The sequence below is a fragment of the Poecilia reticulata genome, chromosome 3 (genome assembly GCF_904066995.2).
Source record: "Poecilia reticulata chromosome 3, P_reticulata-male-v2, whole genome shotgun sequence".
Taxonomy (NCBI): domain Eukaryota; kingdom Metazoa; phylum Chordata; class Actinopteri; order Cyprinodontiformes; family Poeciliidae; genus Poecilia; species Poecilia reticulata.
In genome coordinates this window covers 29425160-29452356 of record NC_088832.1, presented here as the reverse complement: position 1 = coordinate 29452356, position 27197 = coordinate 29425160, and the positions used below count along the sequence as shown (strand labels likewise).

The 27197-nt window shown below is 37.3% G+C and overlaps 2 protein-coding genes across 4 annotated transcripts; both read left to right on the top strand.

The window, feature by feature from the left end:
• The first annotated feature begins 541 nt into the window (after positions 1 to 541).
• On the top strand, positions 542 to 8484 carry chrnb4 (cholinergic receptor, nicotinic, beta 4 (neuronal)). 2 transcript variants are annotated; one of them, XM_008405632.3, is made up of 7 exons: positions 542 to 896; positions 3567 to 3712; positions 4509 to 4553; positions 4785 to 4894; positions 5279 to 6036; positions 6124 to 6332; positions 6996 to 8484. In XM_008405632.3, exons 1-7 carry the CDS (start codon positions 761 to 763, stop codon positions 7161 to 7163), a joined length of 1572 nt encoding a protein of 523 aa, XP_008403854.2. In that variant the 5' UTR covers positions 542 to 760; the 3' UTR covers positions 7164 to 8484. The 2 variants fall into 2 exon arrangements, with proteins under 2 accessions (XP_008403854.2, XP_008403852.2); XM_008405630.3 differs by having other exon boundaries at positions 5279 to 6332.
• Positions 8485 to 9912: 1428 nt separating this feature from the next.
• On the top strand, positions 9913 to 17982 carry chrna3 (cholinergic receptor, nicotinic, alpha 3). Of its 2 annotated transcripts, XM_008405629.3 has the most exons (6): positions 9913 to 10682; positions 11049 to 11188; positions 13849 to 13893; positions 15774 to 15883; positions 16374 to 17574; positions 17668 to 17982. In XM_008405629.3, exons 1-6 carry the CDS (start codon positions 10622 to 10624, stop codon positions 17794 to 17796), a joined length of 1686 nt encoding a protein of 561 aa, XP_008403851.1. In that variant the 5' UTR covers positions 9913 to 10621; the 3' UTR covers positions 17797 to 17982. The 2 variants fall into 2 exon arrangements, with proteins under 2 accessions (XP_008403851.1, XP_008403850.2); XM_008405628.3 differs by lacking the exon at positions 9913 to 10682 and having other exon boundaries at positions 10710 to 11188.
• The last annotated feature ends 9215 nt before the right edge of the window (positions 17983 to 27197 follow it).

Below are 27197 nucleotides of genomic sequence, written 5' to 3'. Positions count from 1 at the left end.
CATTTATATTTTAGGAGGTGTAAATATCCAGCTCATGTCAGTGATGACTTTTTGTGGCTTACCCTCTTTGTGGAAGGTGTCAATCACTTTCTGCTATCTTCACAATCACTATGTTGGCCATAGCACAACATTTATACAAAGCATATATAGTATATTTTTAAATTGGTCTAATGTTCTAACTTCTGTGGATCTTCATTTTTACTTTAAATTATAGCGGTAAGTGATAATCATCAAATAAAAAAAAATAATAAAAGAAACTCTTGAAATATCACTATTCATTATATTTCTATGATGACAAATTCACAGTCTGTTCACAGTCAGCACTTTAGTTCGACTTTTTCAGTCGAATTAAAGTGCTGAAATATAAATTTTTTTGATGATATTCTAATTTTAGATGCACCGCCAAGTCAAACAAATATATTTATGTAATGATTCATAAAATAGACTTTAAACATAATTCATGCCTTTTTAATAAATGAGGTAAACAGATGCTTTAACTGTACATAGCCAATACTGGCCATTCACCATAGCTGCTGCGCTGGTGTGAACCTGCACAGGACCTGCAGGGAACAGAGTCAGCAGAACGCCGGGACACGGTGCTGCTGCACGGGAGCGGAGCTGAAGAGTCCCGACAGGTTAGCGGAGGCTCGGTGAATTCCACACAGTGGGAGGCTGTGTAAGCACAAGGCCATGGGGGGACAGATAAGTATCGGCGCCGAACTAGTGAAGTTACCGACCCGTAAAGCGCGCACAGTCCGGTATGTCCGGGGACAGAAGCGCTAAGAAGAGCAGCTGTTGGGCTTCATCACCGACAACCTCCCTGGGACCAGATGGTGCCGTCAACATGGCTCGGACGCTCTTCATCCTCGCTTACTTCGTTTTGACTTTGATTCACTGTAAGCATGTCTTTCATTTTGTCTAAACATGTGGAAATGATGTTCCTAAGCTTTGTTTTATAATAGGAGTTTTCCTGCAAGATAACATCAAAACTTGCCTGTGCAACGACTGGATGGCTGAGTTTATAAGGAAGATCATAAATATTGGTGATAGTTAAAAATGATTAAATATTTGATTTATACTTTGATTACGAAAAAGGAGCGAAAACAACATACAGTAAATGGGACATATGTAACAAAACTTATGATTCCACTTCAAATGCAAACATTGGGGTGAACAAAGCAAATGGTTCAAACGCAATCTGACACTTGTCAAAATATTCTGCACTAGATGCTTGTTTTTCTATTCTTTAGAATTTGACATATTTAAACAAAGCAGTTTTAATGCTTAGAATAAAACAAGGTAGTAGGAGTGTCCTATATTTAAAGACTGTGAAACAATTTTTGTGCAGGAGTCCTACAGCACAAAAATGTGTCATGGAAATAAATATATACTCTCCTAAGGAATAGAGTTAAGGGAGAAAAAATATGGTGGGAAAGATAAATTAACTAATCATTTGAACTAATATAACTAGACTATAGGAGAGCCGAATAAGGATTAAACAAAAATGTATTAATTTTTTTTGCATCATTTTCACATATCGTTTTTTACCTCACTTCTTTAAGTGTGTAACATTTCAGGGAATGATGGGTTTTCAGAAATTTGTTTAGAATGACCTTCTCAGTTCCAAAATAGCTTACCCTGGCATTGTATTAACACGCCTGACCTCCCTCTCAATCAGTGTAATGTCAATGCAGTAGTCATGAGTGGCTTGTTCGAGTTCCCATGTTCAGCTTTTCCACACATAGGCACGTCTCTGGATCTGTTTGCAGCAGCCGATCAGCGGCGGCCTGGTTGTTTGGCAAACGGCTTTCACCTCTGGGGAAGGAACAGATTGTTTGACTCAGTTTTCCAGGAGCTTTGACAACACACCATCTGTTGACTATTGCCTTGCAAGGCCCGTTGGGTGGAACCTCCATGTCAAGTGACTGACAATAGCACAATCCTGTCAGCATCCACGGACCTGTGGGACAGCTGAGCGTCGCTGCACCACACCCTATGAAACAACAGGAGTCCAAGGGGTGATAATGACACACAGTTTGAGTCTTACCATGAGCAGGTTCCAAAAAGAACCCCCCACAGTTTTACAGTGTGAGATGAAGATTCCTAAACATAACTTTGCATGTGTCTCCTTTATTGAGCACCACATGTTTGTTATAAGCATTTAACTTTATATAATAGAATATCTTTTAATTTTCCTTCTGCTGGAAAATTAAATGGGGTCAGGACTTTGACTTCTTATCGGACTTTTCACCTCCTTCTCACAACAATGAGACAAAAAACACTTTTCCATAAAGGTCAGATATGTGGAGAACCAGACTTGCCAACAGATTCTCCTACCTGAGTTGTGGATCTCTACAGCTCCTCCAGAATTACCACAGGCACCTTGACTGCTTCTCTGATCAATGCTCTCCTTGTCTTGGTGTGTGTGCGTAGGTGAATGACCAAGTCTTGATATATTTGTAGTTTGACAGATTTGATGGATGAACCAGTGCTGTGTGAAATGTGTGAAATGACAGTGTTATAATCAACCACGCTTTCAACTTTTGCATAACTTTATCCTGAGTTCCTGTGCTTTTTGGTCTTCACTATGTTGCTCTTTCAATAATTTTCTCCAACAAACCTCTGAGGCTTTTACAAAACAATTGCATTTAACGATGGAACAATTGTGACGTTTGCGGATTTCATGAGACAAAAGATTAGAATTTCAAGGTGTATGAACACTTTTACTAACATCACACCTGACTGAAGAAACTAGCAATGACTGCAAACAAGTTGTAGATGAAACATAACACAACATCTCAAATAACTTCCAAAAGTTCAGCTCCTCTTCTCCTAGGCCCCGGTAAGTTCTGGTGTCTCTGATTCAAAACTGGCAACAAAAAAAAAAAATGCTACATTTATAGATCTTGTCCTGGATGCACCTGTGGTGGTGGCTTATAAAACTCTCACTACAGCTGCAGTCCAAGGCTTGTGAGTCTCCCCCACACTCTTTATGTGTTTTACTACACCATCCTCTTATGGTGGCAGGGCATCTCTTACAATGACATTTATTCCCTACTAATCTTTCTATTAGTATGCAGGTAAATAGCTCTTTGTTAACTACCAGCTACTGCAGCGATGTCTTTTAGCTCCTGATTCACCTTGAGGAAGTTGTCAATGAAAGTCTGGTGGTAAGCCATCAAGTCAGCAGTTTCATCCTTGGTTTTGAAGGCAATGAAACCCAGCAGACTGTGAGATTTCAAAAATCAAAAAGGACTTGTCACACTATCAAAGCTTGAAATTATAAATTCTTGATAATAACTCTTGCTGTAATAGGAGGATACCAAACATAACATATCTGTATGTTGAAATTAGACAAATATATTAGTGATAAATGAACAGAAATAAATATGTTGAAAAAAATTAACATATGAGTTTTACTTTTTAAATAATGTTTTAATTTACTGACGACCAGATTAGAGTTGATAAGAATATTAACAGTAACATTTTTTACTGAAGCTGAATTTTTGCATGTGCAACCCCAACTGCCCCATAAAGATTTTTGACAAACACCGTTGTGTTACCAGGTAGCAGAAGTGCTGACTCAGAGGAACGTTTGATGAACTGGCTGCTAGGAAAGGATCGCTACAATCCGCTCATTCGACCAGCCATCAACAGGACAGAGAGAGTCACAGTAAAGCTGCAAGTGTCCCTTGCACAGCTTATCAGCGTGGTAAGGCAGCAAACACATAAACAATACAGATATGCATCTGTTTATTTGTGTGCTTTTCTTACGTATATGCATGTAGAAAAGCTACTGTGCTGCAGGTACAAATAGGTAAATATGACAAAACCTGAGGATGGAAGAAAGAGGTGATCTAGATTACTGAGGAACTGCAAAGCTTTTCAATAGTAATTAATTACATGGCAGCCTCAAGGATACAGCTTTAAACAAATGGAGGAAGTAGAAAATAGATCTAGTAAGCTGTAATCTCTGCCCGTGTCATGTCTAGATTGAAACTTCAGCACACTGGATTAAAGGGGACAATAAACTTGTTTAGCCAAGGCTCCTTTCTGATTTACAATAGAGAATGCTCTCAGCTGCAGATCAGGAGAGGAAGCTCATTCACAGCCTCACTTTATGAGCTTCCATTTCACTCCTTTGGATAATTGCTATGTGGAACCCCTTTATTCATAGTGCATGTTTTAGTGGCTTGATGGGCAGGGAAATTATCTATATGTTTCAATTTTTCATTTTATTTCTTGGCCCCATTCTCAGACACTTTATGAATAGATTAGAGAATTTACAATACGTTCTACTTAAAGGAAGACCCATTTAAAAGACACTACTAATCATTGCATCATTTAAACATCATGAAAATTTTGCAAAAATGTGAAGCTAATCAGGATAATCCTCGGGTTCACACTATAGGTCGGAGGAGATATTTGATTTTCTTCTTAGATCAGTTATTGTGCTTCTCCCTTAAACCTGCAAGAAATACAATTGCTGCCTTATTTTACCTTTCCAGAATGAAAGAGAACAGATCATGACCACAAATGTTTGGCTCACTCAGGTACGTTTATGGAGCTCTGCATCATGTTGTTTATATGTAACCTTCTATCTTAGCAAATGCCCTTCCCTTTAAACTTGAACCATGGCCATTATTTCTCCCTCAACGTGGAACAAATTGCTTCTGTAAAATAGCTTCAAACAATATATCAGTAATAATGAGGCATGTAATTACAAATGATTTTGATATTATGGAGGTGCATTGTGAGCCGACCAGATCCGTCTGTCTCTCCAGCACTGGGTTGATTACAGGTTGTCATGGGACCCTTCAAAGTACGAAGGTATTGACAAGCTTCGTATTCCCTCCAGACACATCTGGCTCCCTGATATCGTCCTGTACAACAAGTAAGCTTTGTTGTGTTATTGTTTCCAAGAAATTGCTTGTGTTACCATTTTTGGTTAAAAACAAGGTCAAAATGTGTGTAATCTAATGTCTTGATTTCTGGACTGGATCACTGTAAAACATCCAGGCTAATCTAGAATATTTAAAAAGTCCTACATAAAGACATTTTTTCATCCTCATTCTGAAGTCTTTTGGCTGCCTAATTAAAACCTCTGTAGCTAAAGAAAGAGCAACATTTCCATTTCTCGGAATATTGTTGAAATAATTATCTGAACGCTGCAGTTTGGGTGGCTTTCACTTTGTACTTACACTGATTACAGTGCGTCGACTGCCAATTTCCAAGATGTGTTAATTGTTTTTGTCCTCTCTGTTTTTCAACACCACAGCGCTGATGGAACCTACGAGGTGACCGTCTTCACCAACGCCATTGTTCTTTTCAACGGCAGCATCAACTGGCTTCCTCCAGCCATCTATAAAAGCGCCTGTAAAATTGAAGTCAAGCATTTCCCCTTTGACCAGCAGAACTGTACCCTCAAGTTTCGCTCCTGGACCTATGACCACACAGAAATTGACCTGATCTTGAAGTCTGAGGTTGCCAGTATGGACGACTTTACACCCAGTGGAGAATGGGACATCTTGGCATTACCAGGCAGACGGACTGTCAACCCTCTGGATCCTACTTATGTGGATCTCACGTATGACTTTATCATCAAGAGGAAGCCTCTGTTCTACACCATAAACCTCATCATCCCATGCGTTCTGATCACTTCATTGGCCATTCTGGTCTTCTACTTGCCTTCTGACTGTGGAGAGAAGATGACACTTTGTATTTCTGTCCTCTTGGCTCTCACTGTGTTCCTTCTTTTAATCTCAAAGATTGTTCCTCCAACGTCACTGGATGTACCATTAATTGGCAAGTACCTGATGTTCACCATGGTGCTCGTGACTTTCTCCATTATAACCAGTGTCTGTGTGCTCAATGTGCACCATCGCTCTCCAAGCACCCATACAATGCCTGCCTGGGTCAAGCTGATATTCCTCGTGAAACTACCTGCTTTACTCTTCATGAAACGACCTCAGAACTACTCAGCCCGTCAGAGACTGCGTCAGCAGCGCTGCCTAAGGGCCAGGAGAGCTATTATGGGTCTGGGTTACCCAGTTGCCCCCAATACAGGTTTCACCTTGTCTACATCTGCCTTGCTGTCCTCTGACTCTGCCTTCTCTACCCCAGGACACAAAAATGTTGCTTCTCCGATGGGACACAGCTACACCAGCAGGATGGAGCCCATACGGTCTGGTGATTACCTTATCAGTGGCTTCAATTCCACCCAGGATCTCCAGCAAAGAAGCAATCCCGAGTGGGCTACTGACGTACAGGAGGCAATGAACGGGGTGCGCTTTGTGGCTGAGCACATGATGAGTGACGATGATGATCAAAGTGTACGTATACAGACTAATACTAAACATCATTTAGTCCTGTGTAAAATGGGTTAATAAATAGTTTCACATTATAATTTAATAAAATAAACAACAGGTTTGTACTGTTCAGTCTGTTTTGAATTTGTTCTGATTGGGATTTGTTGTTGAAAACTAGTAATCTCAAAACAAGAGAGTGGGCAATGTATGGAAAACCATTGCTGACAGTTGCTCTTTATCTCTTTCAAAAGATATAACAAGGCAGTGGCCATGAGTGGCATGGTACATCATGGAACCTCCAGGAAATTTCTATGGTGGATTTCAATAAACACAATAATTAATGGCTTTTCAATGTCTCTGTTTAGAAATCGAAATACATATTGTAGTATTGGTAGGTTCTTTGTAGATTTGTTTCAATTCATTCAGACTGAAGGGATTTTAAAACAAGACAAGTTCATTTAAGGTCAAAATACAACACCTCAGCCTCTGATGGCTCATGGCTGGATACTCAATAATCTTTTGTGATGCTTTATATGTTTGACTACTTTCTCTTGCTGTGACCTAAAACTACTTTAATATAATCACATTACAATCTGTATTATAGTGTTTTTTTCTATTTGATCATTACTTTTTTATGAGCGGCACATTGTAAACAGACTAATCGACAAAAGTTCTTTCTTTTTGCAGGTAATAGAAGACTGGAAGTATGTGGCCATGGTGGTGGATCGTATGTTCCTGTGGATCTTTGTCATAGTGTGTGTGGTGGGCACCCTGGGCTTGTTTCTCCAGCCTCTTTTTCAGAGTCAGATTGTGGCTGATCAGCAGCCAATTTCAGAAACACCTCGAATACGATGAACTTCGACGGCCGAGGTGCGACACCTGGACCTTTTTTAAAGCTCTTTGTCACAGTAGTCGTGACAGGAAGCAGTAATGTAAAATGTCCAATGACAGAGAGACCAGAAAGTACTGACCTCTTGACCTCTCATTTGAATCTTGCCAACATCACATGTGAAGGTGGATCAGTTCTGATCTGTAACAAATAATGCAGTACTCAGATAGGATGCTGGATCTTTCTGTTTAAAATGAAACAATGAGAACTAATTTAAAAAAAAATGTGTTAAAGAACAGCAAATAAGAATGAAGAATCAGTGCAGTGCACAAGTCGTATTTATCTGGTATTGATATCTATAAAGAGCAAAGGGATGACTAAGTGTCCTTTTTCTGCACTAAATTACACTGAATGGTTGATGAAACAAATCTTAAAATTACACAGATATCTAATTTGTTAGATGTTGCCTAATTCCTAATTTGTATTACTGTGTCATCAAAAAATAATAAAGACAAATCTCTTTCCCCTTTTAGTCTGATTAAATGTCCAAAAATGTCCACAAAAGTCTTCAGATTGTCCAGGTCTTGCCAAAGTGCTTTGTCTGTTCTTTAGGAGATGGTATTCATTCTCTGAGCCAAGCGAGTAAAGAAGACGTTCCAGGTCTGGACAGTTTATCAGATGTTTTAAATATGAGAAGGTGTAAAAACATATTTAACATGTACACAATGTCACAACAGAGCTACAGGAGAGAAAGCTAGACCTGATTGTTATGCCATAAGGCCTTAGCTCTAAGTTCTTTAAATACAGTGGGGTTGTGTAAATAAACATGTTTTAATCTATAAAGAAGGAGAACAGCTGTGGTTTCTCATTTGTGTCTTTACACTTGAGCTGATCTTTGATAATTGTCCTATTTGCAGATTAGAAAGTGCAGGCACACACACAAACGGAGCCAAAGCACAGAAACACATGCACCGGCAGACTCCAGGTTTACTGCTGGATAAACAGTGCTGAGTGGGCTCGTTAGAGATTCTGCAGACTCTTAAGGAGATCCTCCTTTTAATCAATCAGAGCTCATGTTAATGGACAGAACTGCTGTACTGGCCTTCAGGTTTACAGGTTTCAAAGTCATTCGTTTGTATATATTATTCTTTTAGTTTACAGTTATTAGCAAAGTACCCTTAAAAATCAACAATAAAGTCTCTCATTCAGAACTGGACAAACATTTTATCCACATCAGTGAACTAATTTCTTATTTCATGCTTCACTTCAAATGTTTGGTCGATCTGTACAGATTGTACAAAAGTAGCAGAGAACTGTTTTTGCTTTGAAATTACAGTTTTACATTTTCTTGTGAGGTGTCTTTTGAATATTTTCACCACTTTGATCTTCTACATATAGTATTTAATTAGTAGTTGTGAAGTAGGTTGGAATTATTTTACAAAACAACATGAAAAGTATGGCATGCATACGGTTGAGTCCAAGTGTGTTCATACTCCTGGCAGATAGGATTTAGTTGAAATTGTGAAATAATAGCATTATGTGGAAAAAGACCACAACTTCATGTAACAGCTTCTCATGCTAAATCACCTACACATGGAAAACTTATTTCCTCATTTTCTCACTTTACTTTCTATTATCCATGTTTTTAACACCGCTGAGGGGGATTCAACCTTGTCTCACTTTCTTGGAAAGCTGCCTTGAACTTCAGCCAAATATTGTCAGTCCTGGCTTGAATCTAAAATATCTATTGAGACAGCTAAAGTTTAGTTTGATGGACAGGAGGGCTTCCGACCATCAAGATATATCATTAAAATATCAGTGAAAATGTCCCAGAGGTTGCTTAGGAATTATAACAAGCATCAGTTTGCTGAAATGACAATGAAGATTGTTCTAATAATTATTAATAGGGCAAAAAAATTAATGTAAATGTCGTTTTGTGAATTAAATTGTTTTTATCAGAAATATGTACTTTTTCTTAATTGATACCTTTTACATTATTGTATTATTTTTTGAGAGATGACTGTCTCATTACCTGTCAGAAACCAATTTCTTGGTTAAATGGAAGTAATTTAAATTTGAAATCTGCCAGTGGTATGTATTATTTTGGGCTTAACTGCATGTATCCAGTGTTCTCCAAGTATTACAAAAAAAAACACACTTTTTCCTGAAATCACAGGCTTGGGCTGTTTGGAATTTCTCTACCAGTTTTGCACATTTCAAACATAAAGTATCTGCTCATTTTTCTTCACATTCACCATTTACCTTCACTTCAACTCTGATTGGTTCTACAGTCCCTGCTGAAGAAAAGCAACTCCGCAGCATTATGCTGCCACCTCCATGTTTAGTGCTGATGTTCGGTTCAGGGTGTTGTCCTTTAGAATCTAAATTATAGTGAGGTTTCACATTACAAACTCCACCAGAGCTGAAATACTTAAGTCATTGACAAAACTAAGTCAGTTACAGTATTTAGTCATATTTAGTCATATCACATCTTTAAAGTTTTTTAATGGATTCCAATTTTGTAATCTAGAGTGTTTAAATCTAAAAAATGACTAGAGTTCAAACAGAATCTAATGCTGTGAGATTTTTAGTCTCTTTAACTTTAACTGTATAATATTTGAAGATGTTGACACCTTATTGTGTTGTTTTGTTTTGTTTTGCTAGTCGAGGCAGTAATTATTATTTTTCTGTTTCTGTTGTTTCTTTTTCTTATTTTCACTGTGCAGGACGTTATTATTCCACATCTTGAAGTCATTATTTTTTCTATGCCCTGGAAATTTTGAATTTATTTTCTAAGGACCTTAGAGTGTGTTTGATGTCAGCTGAAGCAAACTTGGACCTTCCCTTTCTTCCCCCTAATGGAGGACGCCCACAAAGCTGTTTGAAAAAAAGTCAACTAATTTATTCAAAAATTAAAAAAGTCGACTTTAGTTCTGCATTAAATGCAGCATGACAGTTTTAATTAAAATATGTTTTTCAAAAAATAAATGAATAAATTACTGATGAATATTTTACGCTGAAGGCTGCCCACAGCACAGCGGCTCGGAGGCCTGTGATTTAATATTTAATTTATGATGAAAGCTTGTGAGAGGAAAACCCAAGTGAATACCACCTGGTCTGCTGACAGCATAAAGCATTTGATTTGCTGAACCCAGTGGCTGGGTCAATATGCCAATTAGCATATTAACTTAAAGGAATGATCTTTTTTTTATTTACTTGTTTTTCACAAAACAAAAGTCCTTCTTAAATTTCACACCTCCTGTTGTCTGATTTGATTCGGTGACCATAGCTTGCACATCTGTGTGCTGCGTGGTTCCTTTCGGTGACTGGCTGTGTGTTTTACTGTGCCACTGCCTCCCTCCCCCTGTTCTCCGGTTGTGTCTGCAGCTGCACACTCGCTTTCACTCGTTCTCCCTCCGTGTGCATCGCGGAGCTCTGCTGCCGTTGACCCCAGTTTGATTTGCCCTTTATTGGTTACCACAGGATGGATAACAGATTTGACTTCATATTTCCTAGTTGTTTGTTCTTTATGTATGTGTTGTCAGGTAAGTTTTCTTTTATTTATAATATCTTGCTTACTTGTTGCATTTTCTTGATTTCTGTTCGTAGTTCTACATGTTGCTTTAATGTTTCTTTAGCATTTCTTTATAAAAAAAAACAAATTTTAATGTCTCGTATCAGCTGAACATGCTCAAATTTGAGAACTTTCTTTTTTAATCGTATAAATTATTTAATGTAGTTGCTATTCATTGAGTGACTTGTAACAGTGTTAAATTTGTATTCCGTGCACCAAGACCAAACTGCATGCAGGTAAAATAGCAAAATTATCTTGAAAATGTATGACATGGATTTCTGCATTGTGAAAAATCCTGCAGTCGCTGATCCATGTCTAACAATTTGCTCCGGTGCAGGAGGTTCATGTTCAGAAGCGGAGCACAGGCTCTTCTCAGTGATATTCTCCAACTACAATCAGTACATAAGACCTGTGGAAAATGTGTCTGATCCGGTCATTGTGCAGTTTGAGGTGTCCATGTCACAGCTGGTCAAAGTGGTAAGTAGCCGAAAAGGTTTTTCCTCTTCTTTTTCCTGCACTGACTATACCCCTTGTTATAGATGTAAATCACTAGGGTCAATAGACACGACCAGATGAACAAAAAAGGAAAAGTTATCTAAGGATTATTTTGTCTGATCAAAGTCGCCATGTGTCAGTTAGTGAGCTTTTGTCAATCAGACACAGCTGGGAAGCAGCCTGAGACACCTGCAACGCTCCCTGCCAAATCACAGCAGCCCTCAGCTTATCCACCTGAGGAAAGAGACATGCAAAGACAGGGTCAGGCTGGCTGGCTGTCTGGCTGAGACAAGATGGGGAATGTCAGGTGTCTAAGTAGCTCTCAGTCCTTCACTCTGTCACTGCCATGTCTGATGAGCATTTCTTGTTTTAATGTTGGGATTTTCCTCCAGTTTGTTGAATTCAGACGCTTGTCCAGGTAGGACGGGGATACTAAGGCCACTAATGCTGCTGCAAGTCTTTTGATAAGAAAATCAAAGGACAGTTTATTTCTTTAATCTGTTGTTCACTTTCACATGCGTCTTATTTTCCTAATAGCCAAAAGTGAAGCAGCAAATTATCTTTTACAGTTAATCTGTTTCTATATTAATAAAACATCCGAAATAAAGCAAGTTAAGGAGGATAAAGTGGATGAGGATTTATTCAAATTGCAATGCTTCTGGCGTCTTATTCCACTTTTTGTCAGGTTAGAAAAAACCTGACAACATTGGTTTTTGCATGCTGTAAAATTAAAATTGCATGTCCATTTTTTTCCAGTTTCTTATTATAAATGTCATATTTCTTTAACCATTTTTATATTTCATTTGATACGCCAACATCAAGTAATGCATAAATATGAAATGGAAAAAGAATTGCAAAGTAGCTTAAGCTCAGTCCATCAGCAGTTGGTTTGTTTATATTCCCACGGATCCTTTATATGGATTCGACTTTGATTGGGGCATTCTTGGAAATGAGAAAACAGTTATTGAAATCATTTAGTTGTAGCTCTGACTGAACGTTTACAGTTAAGAACGTTCCCACAGCATGATGCTGCCATCACCATGTTTCACTGTGGGAATCGTGTGTTAAGAGTGAAGCTTTGTTAGTTTTCTTTCACATATAAACCTTTGCCATTTTGGCCTAAAGGTACATTTTTTTGTTTCATCCTACCAGAGACTTTTCTGCTGCATGTTTGCTCTGTCCCCTGAATGACTTGTGGAAAATTGAAAACAAAACTTGTCTTGGATTTCTTTCAACAACAGATTTTTTTCCCTGCCACACTTCTATTCACACCATGTTTGTGGAGTGTAGGACTGAGAGTTGTCTTGTCAACAGATTATCACAGCAGTGATGAGCGTCTCTGCAGCTCCTCTAGAGTAATCATGGCGTATCCATTAACTGACTCATAGTCAGTTAATGGATATGTGTGGTTGTTCAATGCTCTGCCCATTTTCAGATGATAAACAAGATGTGGAAAGTTTTACAAATTGTTTTGTTGTCTGCACTTCTATCCTTGTTTTCACAGCGCAGCTGTATTTTTAATTATATTAAAATAAACTGGTTAACTATATGTGCAAATTATTTTTAAGGTTATTAGTATAAAGATATCTAAATAGCACACTATTTTGTGTTGGTCTATCAAATAAAATTCTGATAAAGTACATTCACTTCTCATTGCAATGTAACAAGAGAGAGGATTTTTTTTTTTTTTTTTTGCTTGGCAAACTATCCATGGGAGATGTAGAATATGATATAATGCAATTAATCTCAATCTGTTTTCCTTTCCCAAAATCCTTTTGCTAAATACGTATGAAGAACCTTTCAGGTTAAAGACATTCATCCTTATTCTGGCCACATCCCTGATGATGTGTCCAGGTGCGTGAGGATGTTAAAAAAACACATTTAGTGGAGAAAGCCGCTGAGATCCAGCTGCTGATGGATGACTGTTTTCACTCAGCAACACCTGCTGCTCCTAAGCCAGCCACAATTGGTATTGGTTTGCCCACACCATTTACCACACGCCTGTATGAGTTCATTCAGGCCATCAATAGCTCATCACCAGGGCTGCTTGAGTCATCATGCTACCATTAGGGAGCAGGCTCACCCGTGGGACTGAGCTTGCCTTCTTAGCAAATGCTTCTGCGGGAGAGAAAACAGTTTATTGTCCTAATTATGTAATAATTAGTTAAAAGCACTGACGATGGAGGCATGATCACAGACGCTTGTGTTCACCACTCAACTTCGGACTCTTCTGGATACTACATGGTCACATAAATGGTTAATGTTATTCACTGGCTCAAGAAATTGGTTCATTCACGGTCTAAGTCACATATAAATCCGTCTCATGCAACTTTTCTCTCCCCCCTCTTTGGTCACCCTGCTGCAGCTTAGAGTAAAAGTTAAATCTGTGTTCTGGCTTCGCAATCCCAGCTGTCGTGTAAGTTATGCACCAGGCTCATTGGACTCAGGTGCATCTCTCTAAACCGTCATTTTTGGGGATTTACAAAAGCCTGACATTGCAGAAAGCACACAAACCAATCCTCACGGATGAGCTTCATGATCCCATGTGACAATATTGTCACAAAATATTGTGTTGCTTTTGTTTATTTTTTTTTTGTTTTATTGCATTGATGTCTTTATAATTCATCTTGTCTTATTCTCAGGATGAAGTCAATCAGATCATGGAAACCAATCTGTGGCTGAGACATGTAAGTTTATACTGCATGTGAAAGTAAACCCTAAGTAAAGACATCAAATCTGGGTCCAATATGTTGTCTTACATAAGTCTTTGGGAATTATTGATAGACTTGAAAAGGTGTGGTATTGTCTTGCGCTATGATGTGGGTCCAATGGGGTCAAATTCTCCTCCAATTTAATGTAGAAAAGACATTAGTCCATTTTTTTGGCACCTAAAATTAAAAGTCTCTTTTAAACCAAAATTGAAAATGAAAGCCCACAGATGACAATATAAACTGAATTCTTATCAAGTTTATTTTAAGTATTTATTTGTTTAATTTTTTATGTTTCGTCAAATCAGTTTTTTCTTCATTCATTTCCTGTGATGGATTAATAAAAAATTATTGAATGTGAATTCAATTTGAATTTAATTATGCTGATGCTCCCATGTTTCTGTATTTTTAATACATGTTTTGTTTACATGTTTTGTTTTATTGTAATTTTCTGTATCCTTGTTTCTTAGTTTTCCTTCAAATTACTCTAAAATGCTCCATGTGTGAATGACGCTTTACAGAACTTGCCTTGCCATGTGTTACCCAGATTGAAACAATGAATTATTTATAGGAGGAAGCTTTTAAAACACATTGATCAATTTGATCTTGATTTAAACAGAAAAAACAAATCATATCAACTTAGATCTGCCTAACTTTATAATGTTATCAAAATAATTTGACCACAGCTTGTAATTCCAGGCAGTGATGGTTTTAAATCTAGTTTTGTGACCACAAACTTGAAGCTACTGCATCACATTAAACATAAAGATTAAAACCTTAACAAAATATATTACAAAATTACATAACGCAAGACTGTAACAAAATTAAATCTTGTTTAAAGGCCGGTTGCACAGCCACCTGTCCCTCCAGATTATACTTCTGCTGTCATGATGCACACTGCAGTGAACTAATGCAGGTCTCTAAGTCACATTTTGAAACACTCCACAAATAAGGTTCTGCTATTCCATTCACTTTCCTCAATATAAACTACATATTTCACAGTGACTACAAGGAAAACACAAATTTCATCAATGAGACAAATTTCCCCTGTTGCCCATCCCATTTTGACAAGGCACTGTTGTAATTGAACGAATTACAACAAAATTTTTGAGGTTGTGGCTTTATGAGTTTCAATGGATTAATTGAGCAACAGGGGGGAGGGTCAGAGACACTGTAGCAAAAAAAGTCTGTTAAACACAATAAATACACCTTTGCTCTGTTAATACATTACAACAGAAGATGATGGGTTTTAGCTGAAGAGAATGCTTTTGAAATCAATTTCAAATGATAATCACCAGGAGAAAACAACTGCTAAATTCATATATAGATGTTCTGCCTTCTAAACCAAATTAGTTTTACTTGCATTTAAAAAAAAATTATATTTTCCCAAATGAACAAGCTTGATGTATTTGCCTGCATTCGTGAGAGACAGGTGTTTAAAACTGTCTGAAGCCTGGCATTGTGCAGCAGAACAGGCTGCACATGGTCTCCCACAGGATGTATCCGAGTGATTCCCTGTTGTATTCAGACAGTTTGTATTACCGTGTGTTAACCTACTTGTCCAATAAAGCGAAGTCTGACTCTGATTTCCCCGGCTGCCAATTTCTGTGAAGGACCATCTGCAGGAAGATGAAGGGTTTTTGCACAAAGCCATCAATCTTGAGCTGGTTAGATATTGTATTGAGTTTAATTGGATTAGCAAGTCAAGTTACCAGATGTAAACAAAAATATTAGTCATAAACAAAGGCGATGGCCTCATATATTTCTTTTTCGCTGCTCAAGTGAATAGTGCTCGTTTAAATTAGCTTTGATGTTGATTTTTTTTTTTTACGTAATTGAAAAATTGTGTCCTTTGCCAGATTTGGAATGACTATAAACTCAAATGGGATCCTAAAGATTTTGGCGGCGTGGAGTTCATCCGAGTACCATCGAACAGAATTTGGAAGCCTGACATTGTTCTTTATAATAAGTAAGTGGAAATCTGAGGAGGGGGTTATGATGATGGATATTCATTTGGGTGTATCTTGATGCTCATTGGAAAACTAGAGTGAGGAAAATGAGCATCAGACATGTCAACATTATCTCAGGAGTTATCTTTCCTGAGAGTTCACTGGAATAAAGTTTACACCAGATGTTAGAAAACACCCAACTAATCCACGCATACAAATAAATACAAATAAATGCTATGTGATGCTATGTGTTCATTCCTTATGTCAATCCATTTATTGCAGAAACTGATTTTGATATTTTTTGCATGTGTGCATTACTTGTGTTGTTGCAGACATCTGGTGTAAAGTCAATTATTTTACAAGTTCAACACTTGGGCTTTTTGAATGAAAGTTTTTAATGAGACTTGCATTCCATTCTATTTATATTCATATGTCTATATTACAATGTCAGTACTTTAGATCTTTATTAACTGTCCACTCTCATTAGCTTTATTCTTGTGTTGTTAACAGTGCAGTTGGAGATTTTCAGGTTGACGACAAAACGAAGGCTCTCCTTCGCTACAACGGTGACGTCACTTGGATCCCACCGGCTATATTTAAAAGCTCCTGCAAGATCGATGTCACATACTTCCCCTTCGATTACCAAAACTGCACCATGAAGTTTGGTTCCTGGACTTATGACAAGGCCAAGATTGACCTTGTGCTGATTGGTTCAACTATCAACCTCAAGGACTTCTGGGAGACTGGCGAGTGGATAATCATTGACGCCCCTGGCTACAAGCATGATATCAAGTACAACTGCTGCGAGGAGATCTACACTGATATCACTTACTCCTTGTACATCCGCCGCTTGCCTCTTTTCTACACAATCAACATGATCATCCCCTGCCTCTTAATCTCCTTCCTGACAGTGCTCGTCTTCTATCTGCCCTCTGACTGTGGTGAGAAAGTCACGCTGTGCATCTCCGTCTTGCTGTCTTTGACCGTCTTTCTTCTCGTCATAACAGAGACAATTCCCTCTACCTCCCTAGTCATCCCTTTGATCGGCGAGTACCTCCTGTTCACCATGATTTTCGTCACCCTCTCCATTGTCATTACCGTTTTTGTCTTGAATGTCCACTACCGCACACCGAAGACACACACCATGCCCTGCTGGGTGCGGCATGTGTTTCTAGGACTGCTGCCCAGAGTGATGTTCATGACCAGGCCGGAGAGGGACCCGGAGAAGGTGACGGTGGCTGGAAGTGTTGAGACAATGCATCCGAGAACCTGCGCTGTCCACTCTTCAGGTACTCTGCAAAAGCAGCACAAGCCCCAAGCTTTGGCATCCAGCGTTGTGTCGAGTCTGACTAACCGCCAGAGGCTTTTCAACAACACAGAGCTCTCCAACCTGAATAACCTGAGCGAAGACTCTGGTAAATGTGTCGCCTCTGGCGTCCTGTGCTGTGAGGGCCGATGTAACTGCTGCTGGCAGAAGAGATCGGGCAAACTGCCTTCAGACTCTGGTGGTGGAAGTGGTGGACTGGGCAGCCTGGGGGCCCTGACTGGTGGCACTGGTGTTGGGGTCAGACAGGACAGTCATTGCTCCAGTTCTGAGTCTCTAGATGGGGGAGTTATGTCCCTTTTGCCTCTATCTCCAGAGGTCAGGGAGGCAATTGAAAGTGTTAAATACATAGCAGAAAACATGAGACTTCAGAACGAAGCTAAAGAGGTAAAAAGTTGTTCAAATTATTTAGAAGCATTTACTGGAGGTCTTTTTCCAAATTGAAACAGTAACCATGTTTTCATTGTGATGCTCCCACAGGTTCAGGATGACTGGAAGTATGTTGCCATGGTTATTGACAGGATCTTCCTTTGGGTTTTCGTGCTTGTCTGCATCCTGGGGACAGCTGGTCTCTTCCTCCAGCCTTTATTACTCGGGGAGGATATTTGATTGAATTTAAGAAAACTATTACTCCACACTGCTCTCATATACAGGATGTGGCTCTGTATGAGTAGTGGAAAAATATAGGACACACAGTCAAGCAGAAAAAAGCCAGGATTCAATGTTTTCCTGTTTTGCTATTTGTTTGATAACTTTACCATGGATATATGGCAAATAAACCAGTGGCACAAAGCATGAGTTTGGAGTTCTTGAACTGAAAGTCCAACCTCACATATGTACTTAAAATTATTAAAAATCAGTAATATTTAATATAAGTAAATATCACTGAATAGTGAATGTAAAACTTGAGATGGCTGTTCAGCTGATCTGTGCTGCTCCATTAGGTGAAGAATTCTGTGTCCAGGTAAGTTGGGCTGATATTGAAAATATTTGCACTCTACCAGACATTATAAAGAAAGTTTTTAGTTATTTACATGTTTCTGCACCAGCACTGAGATTTTTAGCTAATGGGAAGAAAAGATCAGATGAAAATATAGTTAAAACAATCCATCTCCTGCTCAAAATATGTTTTTATTTTACTTAGAAGTAAATTATTCTTTGCTTGTTTGCGTTGTTGTGAGATTAATCAGATTCTGGAATTCTGTAACCTTTCATATTAAAATGAATTTATTTGGATGGTCTTTATAGCTATCATTATTTATTAATCTGTTTACTTCCTAATACCACTTAACTCTGATTGTTTAATTTTATTTAAATATTAGCAAAATGTGTCAGTTTTTGCAAAAATGTCTCCCCCTCAGAGTGAAGAAATCTTAATAGTTTTGTCATGTTGGAATAGGAAAAAAAGCTACAAAAACTCAGTTGAGAATACTCAAAAATGAATGATAAACAGATCTCTAGTCAAACCTTAATTCATACACCATCTTGAAACTAATTAGCCACCATGGGTTTTTGGCCATGCTTTCTTTCATCGCTTATGTTCTGCACAGCAAAAGGGAACAACCACTCCTAAATGGATGCACAAGATAATAAGCAAGGAAAATGTGGTAGGGGTCCAATAAATATAGCATTTTTTTCAGAGTGCTGATGACAAAGAGTTATAATATTTATATTGAAAGCCAAAATGGTTCACAACTGCATTTATAAAAATATGATTATTAGAAAAAATTGCAGACAGTTCTTTGAATGAATTATTGAAAGACAAATAAATAAATCAATTCTTCTGTGTTTTCTTGAAAAGTTGCACTGACCCCATGACATTAGAGTTAGAATCATGTTAGAGATGCAAAAAGTAATACTTTTGTCAAAAGGGTGTAACAGAGTAATTTTCTCTAAGCTGTGGTTTGAATATCTTATAGAAAAAAATAAAACCAAAGAAAACAATTTGTAGCAATTTCAATCACAAGTAAACATTTCAGCAAAAAAAAAAAAAAAAAAAAAAAAAAAATATATATATATATATATATATATATATATCATTTCATTTATTACTTAAGTATCCTTATGTATAAAAAGACATAAAAGTTTAATTTGGGAAGATTTCAGGCTTCACAATAAGCTTGACTTTTTTTACAGCTATTAAAACAACACTGTGAGAGACACACTTAGTTTAATTTGTAAAGGACTAAAATCCTAACAATAACAAGGTGTTTATGAAAACCCAAGGATGCAGACTGCTCCAAAAAGCTGACATCATGTGGTCATCGGTTGTTATTACAGTTCACCTGACTTGTCCTCTTATTGGTTGCTCCTTGAACAGCAACATTTTGCGGTACCGTCTCCTCACATGTAAACACACACGGGAAATGCTGATGATTAACAACTAAATACTGTAAACTCAGAATGTTATATTGATAAAGACTGGTGCATAAAGAAAGAACCTTTTATTCTTCATGAATGACTTCATGGTATTTATGGTATTTGACCTCAAATGAAAGAAAAACAAGTCAACCAGAAGCACTTTTGATTGTTTTTTGCATTTGTAAATATGTTTAGTCCTCTCAAATTGCATGTCTGACAAAAAATTGACTCTTAAGGTCAGAGAGGGATTTTTATTATTATGACAAATTTTGTATCTTATTTTGAGCTTCTACTAAATATAAAAGGTATGTTCTTATGTTTGTCTCTGCGATAAGGACGTCTATGATAACTTTAAATAGCCTACTCAAATAGTCCATAGCAGTTTGACTCAAAGTCAGTTCAGATAAAGTCTCCTTAGTGCTCATTTGGCTGCTCTGTATGAGATCTTCCACAGATACTGTGTGAATGAGTTTCAGAGGGTGTCATGATCGTCTGGCTTCTGCCTTCTAAACAAAAATACTTTTAAAGCTCAAAGATGTTGATGTATAACAGTCTAAATGGCTGTTGCAAAAAGTGTTCAGGATGTACAGAGCTTTGAACAGCATTCATAGCATCTTTACCCATTCTGTCAAATTACAACCACAAACTCCTCAATGTAATTCTCATGAGATTTTCTGCTCATAGGGTGAGCAAAGACTTTGACCTACATGCAAAAAGCTATTCTGACAGAAAGTTAACACTGTACAACAAACCACACCCACAACAACCATGACGGACACAGCTGGGGCTGTGGTATAGTGGTTGAACTTTATTTATTCTCCACTTGTTCCATAAACATTCATGAAGTTATTTCATTTTATTATACAGTTATTTAAAATGCTTTAGGTTTAACATTGCTGTTGTAACATATAATCCTTGGTTTGTTGTACAGAGTGTTATATTTTGCCAGTCATCTACTTGTGAAGATTAATTTGTTAATTAGATAAATCTTACTCCTCTTTCTTTGTCTAGACTGTATTGTTTAGTTCAATCTTCTAATGATGCAGACTAAAAAGGTACAGGTGTGTTTCAGGTCTATGTGAAATGAGTGGATCTGGGGAGCTGAGAGGAGCTTAAGGAGAATTGTAATAAGTATGCATTTTTTGTGGTTTATCAAAGATGGCAGAAATGAACCTGTCATTGTACAAAATCCACCAAGAAGAAACTCAAAATGTCTCCCGATCCTCTCTACCTACCTTCTTCCTTTTCACTGGTATAAGAAGATGCAGAACTAAATCCAATAGAAAATCTATTGCTAGACTTGAAATTTTATTTCCAGAGATGCTTTCAATCCAATCTGACTGAGAAATTTAGCAAGAAGAATGGGCAGAAATGCAGTAGACCAGCAAAGAAGAATAAGGAAGTGATGTGTTATAGTTCCTGCTTGCTTTGTCTATAGGTGCAGGAACAAGTCATCAGGTCTGATTAGAAGGTTTATGTGAGCGAGTCAGAGTCCTGCTGAAGATGAAGACAATACTTGTTGTTTTCTGTAAGTAAACTGACAGCAGATAGAATCAAAATCTACATTTTAATTATTTTTACACAATGAACATTGATGTGACTCTACACTTTTTGTCTTCAAGACATTTTGCTAAACCAGGTCATTGGCCAGACAGAAGGTGAGCAAAATCTATGACAATACTTAACAGAACAAGATGTATTTTAAGATGTTATGTTGCTACATTTGTCTGTGTCTTTTTCTGTAGACATGTATCCTGCAAAGATTCTGGTCCGGCAGAGAACTATAAGCGAGGGCAGTGACCTTTATGTAATCTGCCGCCTGTTCGGGCAAAAGAAATACCCCTCTTTTTATGTTTATATACTGAAAGATGGACAAGGATTTCAGAAGTTGAAACCGAAGCAAAATGTGGATGATGTTCTTTTCACAATGTCTAATGTTCGTCTTAATCTCAGTGGAAATTACAGCTGCTTGTACTCCACTACAAATTACAACCTTTCTGATGTAGAAAGGAAAGGACAGAATGTTGCTGAGATTCTGGTTATACGTGAGTATTTATTTTATTCATTTTAATCCCACCTGCAGCTGCTTTTATTTCTTATTTTCTCCAACTGCTATGCAGCCAATTTCATCCCAGCAGAGCTCTCCATAGCTGGACCCTTCACAGTTCATGAGGGAAGCAGCGTTGAGTTCAAATGCACCTTTTCACAAATCCTGCACACTCTCAATAACTGTCAACTCATCTACTGTTACCTGAAGAAGAATAAGACCATCCTTCAAGTACAAGTATTTGATCTTGCTCGGATGGAAGCCTCTTTCACCATTGAAGGTGCCGTTTCAAGGGATTCGGGTCCATATAGTTGCCTTTTGCTGCCATCAAAATGCTTCCAGAAACAATGGAATGAGCTGCAGGGAATAAATACTGTGAATCTGGAGGTCAAAGGTGGGAATTTTTCCACAATGTATTTTATTTTCCAGATTTTTCCTCTTAAAACATCTCTGAAAATTTATGTCATTAAATTTAATTTATATTTCAGAGGATTTGATCCCATGGGCGGCTTTGTCTCGTGGAATTACATTCCTTATGTTGCTTTTCAGTCTGTCTCTGGGATGGTTCGTTTACAAAAATCGCTTCAAAGTTTTGTACAAGCCATGGTGAGTCTTTGTTTAGTTGCACTTCCTGTTGGCAGATGGGATAAATTAACAGACAATAATGTAATATAATGTAAATGTAATACATGAGGAAGAATTTGCTTTATGTTTGAATTATGTGTTTTCTCATTTTGATAGTGAGCAGCAGAATACAGACGTGTTGGCACCGACAGATGTGGAACCTCAAGAGGGTATGTAGGTTAGAATCAACAAAAAGATTATTTAGAAAATTCTTTAAGAGTTCTATAATGATTTGACAAGAAAAACATTCTCACTCATCTGCTTCAATTTAAAAGCTTTTTATTTAATAAAGAGAGGAAATAGATTTTTTATCTTTCAAAGTTTATAATCTTGCTCTCGATGATGGTGGACGCTTCTTTTCTCTGCTCCCTCTCTGCCCTTCTTGCTTTGTTTTTGGTCTTTTTCTATATTTTTGGAGCCTTTCTTTGCACATCATCCAAATCTACAAATTATGGATCTGGTCAACTGATCTCTCAATGCAATTGATAAAATTTTCGGCGAGAAGTCTGGGCACAGGAGAGCCTCCTTGTCCTGCAGGGACACACCCAGCGGGATTCACCCTGGATTTATTCATAATAACAGGATTTCTGCTGTTTGGAACTTGTGGATCACAAATTTGTGACGGAATTGGCCAAACTAGCAAACACTCAGACTGTTGGTGTGGACAGAAACGAGGACTCTGAAACTCACTAACAGGATGGAATCGATCTTAGAGAAGTTGCTAGTTTCGGCTCAGTGGAACGACCAAACTAATTTGGATAATTGGGAACTGAGGTGTACTGGAGAGACTTTAGGGAAGATTGAAATTTATAATCAACTTAAGACATTCTGTTTCTGAATTGGCTTTCCCCGTGTGGCCTTGGAAGGGCTGCATATTTCTAATCTCCTTGAAGATACGTAAACCTAACAATCTTTCCCACCTCACCCCCTCCTGTATCTATGGAGCTGTGGAGCTGAGTGCTCCCAAGGACATCGTTCCTCGATAACACCTTTAATGGACTTTGCCGGGAGGCTGAGCAACGTGTTTTAATGGCCCTTTGGCGTCACCACCTTCACTTATGTCTTTGTTTTACCCTTTGTTTTGTCTGAATGTTGCCATCCTTTCCTCTTTTTTTGTTATTGTTCTTCCTTTCCTTTGATTAGTTATTTTTTGTATTTCCTTTTAATTCATGTAAAGTACTTTCAATTGCCTTGTTGCTGAAAATGTGCTATATACATAAAGTTACCTTACCTAATGCTGAATGCAAAGCCTGTTGAATTGTAAATGTTTCTAAACTTTCATAATCGCATGCTTTAAAGTTCTTAAAGATTTTTTTATCATAAAGAACATAAGTATAAAATCCTATTGGAATGACTAATAGTTGGTTCTTTGTAGTTTTTAATAATTTAATCATCCTCTTTCAAGAATCAGAAGAAGAGAATTCTTTCAGCATGAAGAGGAAGAGTAAGTTTGCAAATTAGTCTTTATAAGATCTGCAATCAATTTGTCTGTTTGTATGTGCGTGTTACAAAGAACATAAGATAGCCTTTGTTGTAGTTGTTAATTTTATTGCGGAGTGCTTTTACACGGTGTTAAGGAAAAATTTTTATACAATTAAATTTAGCAAAAAATCTGGCTCTGATTCTTCCTGTTGATCCCGGGTTCTCTCGCATGGCCACGTGTGGGGACAGAAACACAACAATGCGTGTTGACGTCACCGAATTACAGAATTTTAATCCAATCAGAAGAACGTATAAGATAGTACAGGAAACTGAAGAAACACAGATACAAACATTGTTACCTGAGACAAGAAGACAAAGAAATATCAAGGACGTCCTTAGAGAAAGAGCTGGTGCAGAAGTAAAATAAATCAGCTTTTTCTGAATTGTTTCCCTTGTGCACAAACTTTTATACTTCTAGGTGTGTTTTCCTCTTAATGTATTCAAATAAGGCGTATCTCTAGTTGATCAACTGGAAGGCATCTCTGGCCCTTTTAAATTTAGAAAAGTCCCTGCAATTTGTTCACAAGATCAAACATCTTTTGTTAAATAAGGTAGAAGCAGACTCTCCGAATTCATGGTGGTTTATGGCTTTCACAGATCAGTGTGAAAAGCTAGAACTTCCTACTGATTGTTTCCCAGACAGACAAAGAGCAGATCAGAGATCTTGGCAAACCATCTGCTTTAACTACAGTAAAATACAGATCAATAGGTCAGAATATGTTATAAATTTTAAAACTATAATTATGGTATTTCAATCAATTCATGATAAATTCTAAAACTAACTTATTTTAAATTTATTTTCTTAACACTATCCGGCCTCCTGCGGCTCTACAGCCATCTGGGCAAAGAGAAACAGATGAAGGAACCTCACAGGTAGCTGTGAAATTCTGGTTTCTCTCCCGCTCTGCCAGGAACAAACCTTTAATTCTGTATTTTAATTCAAGAAAAAGTTTATCTTCCAGGAACCCAGTTTGTTCTTCTGCACTCAGCATCTCCAAAGTTTAGTCCTGATATCAAACCTAAAGCAATAGATACTAAACAGAAAATAATGAAGTACAATTCCTGTTTCTAATTAGGAATTAGAAACAAATAAGAATTAAGACATTCATTCACCATAAACCTAAATATGTTCTAATACTAAACAAAAAATTTCCATTTGATTCTAATATAGTCAGAAATAATACAATTTCAAATACATTCATCATTGACTAAATTAATTCTAAACAAAATAATACAATTTTCAGTCAGAGCATACTATTAATAACTAAGAAAAATGTCTTACAAATTAAATGTTAGTGATTTAAAACATTTTATGTTATATTCAGTTTTTTGCACCATATCAGATGTTAGTTTTGGAAGACTTCTCATCCTGGTTATGTGAACCGACCAAAGTTCCCTTTCTCAGAGTAATTCAAGTGATACTGTCCACCTTCCTGCATATGTTAATTTATGACCTTCTGTCTTTAATGATAAGACCCCAGGGGTCTGAGCCGAAGCTCTCCTGCAGATCTCTATTCAATACTTACGCAGCAATAGTATGTTTCAAATCACTAACAGAAACCTGTTCAAAATTAAGAAATTTGTTCTAAAAGGTTTAAACTGTGTTAAACACTAAAAATAGTCATTTTTCCTCAACAACGGACATGCCGGTTAAACTGTAAATAAAATGAAAAAAAGACAAACAAAACGTCAATACTTAGTATTGCAATATTCAATAAACACAAACTTAAACATAGATGTAAGAGCTTGGCTTGACTAGTCGGTTATAAACCAAGGTTTACTCTTAGAACGCTTCGTAATATAATAAGTGTCTGCATTCAAATATCACAGTGCAGCAAACAACAGCTAGCATTTGGCTAATTAGCTCTAGCAAATTCACCAAGCGGATGCTTAGAACAGATAGCAAAAACTTTTCTCCTCACAGCTTACAGCATTAATATAACTCACCACGTTGGCCAACACTCATGATATGATTTTATGGGAGATTCAGCTTGTTAGTTTCAGCTAACGGCAGCCTAAGCACACTACTGGTCTGCTGTCAGTTTTTCTTCCTCTACACCAGTGTTTCTCAACGTTTTTTGGGCCAGCGCTCAAAAAACTAGCCTTTATCCATGTCCCTCACCGCCCCCCACCAAAAATTTGTAGGTTACTTTGCACTGACCATTATTTTATCATTAATATTACTATCACTATTGTAGATGTTTTGATTTTTATGCTTTTTTCTGTATTTATCATCATAAATAATTTCCCAGAGAACAAAAAAGTCATGGGAATAGAAATTATTTTCACAGGTGTCTACAAAAAATGCAAAGAACATACAAGTAAAAATCGTTAGGCCTTGCAGCAGCCAATCAAAGTGGAAAAAAATTCTTATTTTGTGCCATTTTCTAGTTGTTAAATCTTGCACAAAATGACCAGATAAAAGATGTACAACATGCCAGTTTAAACTTTGAACTATTTGCAAAATGACTGAGCTCTGCAACATTAAAACATGGGTAGAACTGTAACTACATTAATCATAGCTCTTCTTCTTTTCAGTGTTTGTCCGTTTCTGGTGGTGCAGCTCTGTGCTGCCTTCAGGAGAATAGGACATCAGAGTATCATCCATAAAACTTCACCCACATGGCATTTATTGTGTAAACCAGAGCTTTCAGTGGAAAAACAAAAGTTCCAGATCCTTTTAATGCCATACAAATATGACACAGAAACATGGATTATATCTTTATATAGACCTGTCTATTGATTTATAGATTAATAGTTTTACTGGACAGAAATTACAAAGAACAAATCTGGTTCTTAATCAAATCCTAATAAGTCAAATTGAAAGTGTCATGGAGTCATCAGCCTCATGACATTAACACTGACATGAAAAATAATATTGAAGAAATAAATATATCAAATCTAATTAAAAACATAAATAAGTTATCAGTTCTTTACTGTTATGGTCTTTAAGATATATTTATTCTCAGTACTAGATGTGGCCTCAACAAACCCATCACATTTGAACAATATTATTTTACCTTTTGTCTGGAAATAGTGTCTGTTTATTCTTGCCATACAGTCCTCTGTATTAATTATTGCTCGAAAGGTCTTGCCATACCAGTTTATTCCTCTGTATTTACTTTAGTTTCTTAATTTATTCTTGCATTTTGTTCTTCATTCATTTTCATTTAGTTTCATTTGATTAGTATTATCCTCTCTTGGTTTATTGCTATGTCCACTTTAGTTTCTTTCCTGTTGCTACATTTATTTTATCGTTTATTGACGCTCACCACCAGTAATCTTCATCACCTGCTGCGTCGCCTAATCAACACATGATGTGTTTCACATCATGTGTTGATTTTTCACTGTTCAGCGTCGGATTCTCTGTTTTTATGCCATAATTCACATCTAGTTCGTCGCTCCGTTTTATGTCCCGCTTCTCCTGTTTCAGAGTTTTGCGCGATGTGCTGTCTTTTTTTAAGCCCCTAAGGTGCATAGCGGTCGGGAAGAGTAT